Source organism: Monopterus albus, unplaced genomic scaffold, assembly GCF_001952655.1.
Source record: "Monopterus albus unplaced genomic scaffold, M_albus_1.0 scaffold2644.1, whole genome shotgun sequence".
In the NCBI taxonomy this organism is placed as follows: domain Eukaryota; kingdom Metazoa; phylum Chordata; class Actinopteri; order Synbranchiformes; family Synbranchidae; genus Monopterus; species Monopterus albus.
In genome coordinates, this window is record NW_018130516.1 from 1 (window position 1) to 1,588 (window position 1,588).

The following is a 1,588-nucleotide window of genomic DNA, read 5'->3' on the forward strand; positions in this document are numbered from 1 at the left end:
AAAACCAGTACTCCTGCATCTGGTAAATGGGTTGTAGTCTCATTAAACAAGGTCGAGGAGGGTGTTTTTAAAATGTTTCTGCAATTGAAGCCTTTCCGGATCACTGGAATGAAAGCATACACACATGAAGTGGATCAGAGGGAGGTTGTTCTGGACATGTATATAAGGTTGGTTACATGTACAGTATGGTTCACTTTAGGGCTGTTTCTGTCTTGTCATTTGCTGTTAAATGTGTGTGGTTCCGTCTGTTTCAACGTCATTGAACTCTGAACCAGAGCCAGCTGGGTGTGCCTGTGTCCTGTTGTCCCTTACAGTCATTTCCTTCTCACCGGCACTGTTCATTTTGCAGTTACGAAGGTGACGTGGACATCAACGCTGTGGTGAAGCCACCGATCACAGCTGGTGTCAAACAAATCAAAGTGAGCGTCTCATTTGTTGTCTGCATTACCTTTACCCTCAACGTACTGTACGTGTTGTGTTTACTTCTCTTGGTTTTGTATCCTCCAGCTCAAGGGGATGCTGAGGGTTATTTTAGATCCTCTCATTGGTCAAGCACCACTGGTGGGAGGTGTCACCTTTTTTTTTTCATACATTGTCCGGTGAGTGCCATCTGACATTTTTATTACAATACTGTGGCAATGAAGCTGTGTGAATTTTTTTTTTTTTTTATTTAAACTTTTTTGACCTTAGAAATCACCTGGACTGGCGCTACCAGCATTTTGGACAGTCCTGCCTTTGGGTTAGTTTTCACAGAAAACCCACTGCCTCTTAAAGTCCTTTTCTCTTAGCCTAAACAGGGTCTTGATAGTCACCCCAGTGCTTTGTTGTTTAGTTGTAAAGCTCTCTCCTCTCATCTGTGGCTTTCCAGGTCCTTTTCTGAGGAGACCATCTTGGGCATCATTGCTTCGCTCATGGTTTTGCCCAACCGCATGTGTTTTCCCCTCATAGATCAGGTCAAAATGGACCATATGAGGTTCCCGCTGCCTTGTGTATGTAAGACACTTCATCTAATTACCTTCATCTTGTTGCATTCTTAATTACTATTAAGCATTTTATGATAGAAATGACTTACAAAAATAAAACAATTAAAACTTTGCTGCTGTTTGAAATATGGTAGCTTTTTTGAATATGCAGGCATAGATTTCTTTAAAGATGGTGTTATTTTAAAGTTTAAATCTCACCTTCCTCCTGTGCTCCCCAGGGCGTGGTGAGGGTCCATGTGCTAGAGGCCAGAGACCTGGTGGCTAAGGATACATATATGATGGGTTTAGTGAAAGGCAAATCAGACCCCTATGCAAAACTCAGAGTTGGAGACCGCCTTTTCAAGACCAAGACCATCAAACAGAATTTGAACCCAGTATGGAATGAAGTGTATGAGGTAGAGTAACATACAGCAGCTGTCGGTTAAAAACAAATTGTTATACTTTGGTTTCAATAATAGGAATACTACTTTATTCACATGCACAGTGTTCTGGTACGCAAAACAGGCAAACTACTACAATTCCATCAGATATTTCCTTGATTAAAATAAAAGATACTGTGCATAGTTTCTGGCACAAATTGCACTGCAGAGCTTTTCAGATCATTG

At 41.2% G+C, this 1,588-nt stretch overlaps 1 protein-coding gene and 1 long non-coding RNA gene across 2 annotated transcripts; both read left to right on the plus strand.

The window, feature by feature from the left end:
* Nucleotides 1–52: 52 nt before the first annotated feature.
* Nucleotides 53–598, plus strand: LOC109954022 (uncharacterized). The gene is made up of 3 exons (XR_002274015.1): nucleotides 53–167; nucleotides 350–419; nucleotides 508–598. It is a non-coding gene; the product is annotated as an uncharacterized LOC109954022 (long non-coding RNA).
* A 90-nt stretch (nucleotides 599–688) lies between these two features.
* On the plus strand, nucleotides 689–1,554 carry LOC109954021 (extended synaptotagmin-2-like). The gene is made up of 3 exons (XM_020589450.1): nucleotides 689–739; nucleotides 869–989; nucleotides 1,202–1,554. Exons 2-3 carry the CDS (start codon nucleotides 912–914, stop codon nucleotides 1,385–1,387), a joined length of 264 nt encoding a protein of 87 aa, XP_020445106.1. The 5' UTR covers nucleotides 689–739; nucleotides 869–911; the 3' UTR covers nucleotides 1,388–1,554.
* Nucleotides 1,555–1,588: the final 34 nt, after the last annotated feature.

What these genes read in the sequence shown, in the direction of transcription:
- LOC109954021 (XM_020589450.1), top strand. Translation starts at nt 912, where the DNA reads ATGGTTTTGCCCAACCGCATGTGTTTTCCCCTCATAGATCAGGTCAAA. An exon ending in TGAGGTTCCCGCTGCCTTGT is followed by an intron (nt 990 to 1,201) that starts GTATGTAAGACA and finishes TGTGCTCCCCAG; the next exon opens with GGCGTGGTGAGGGTCCATGT.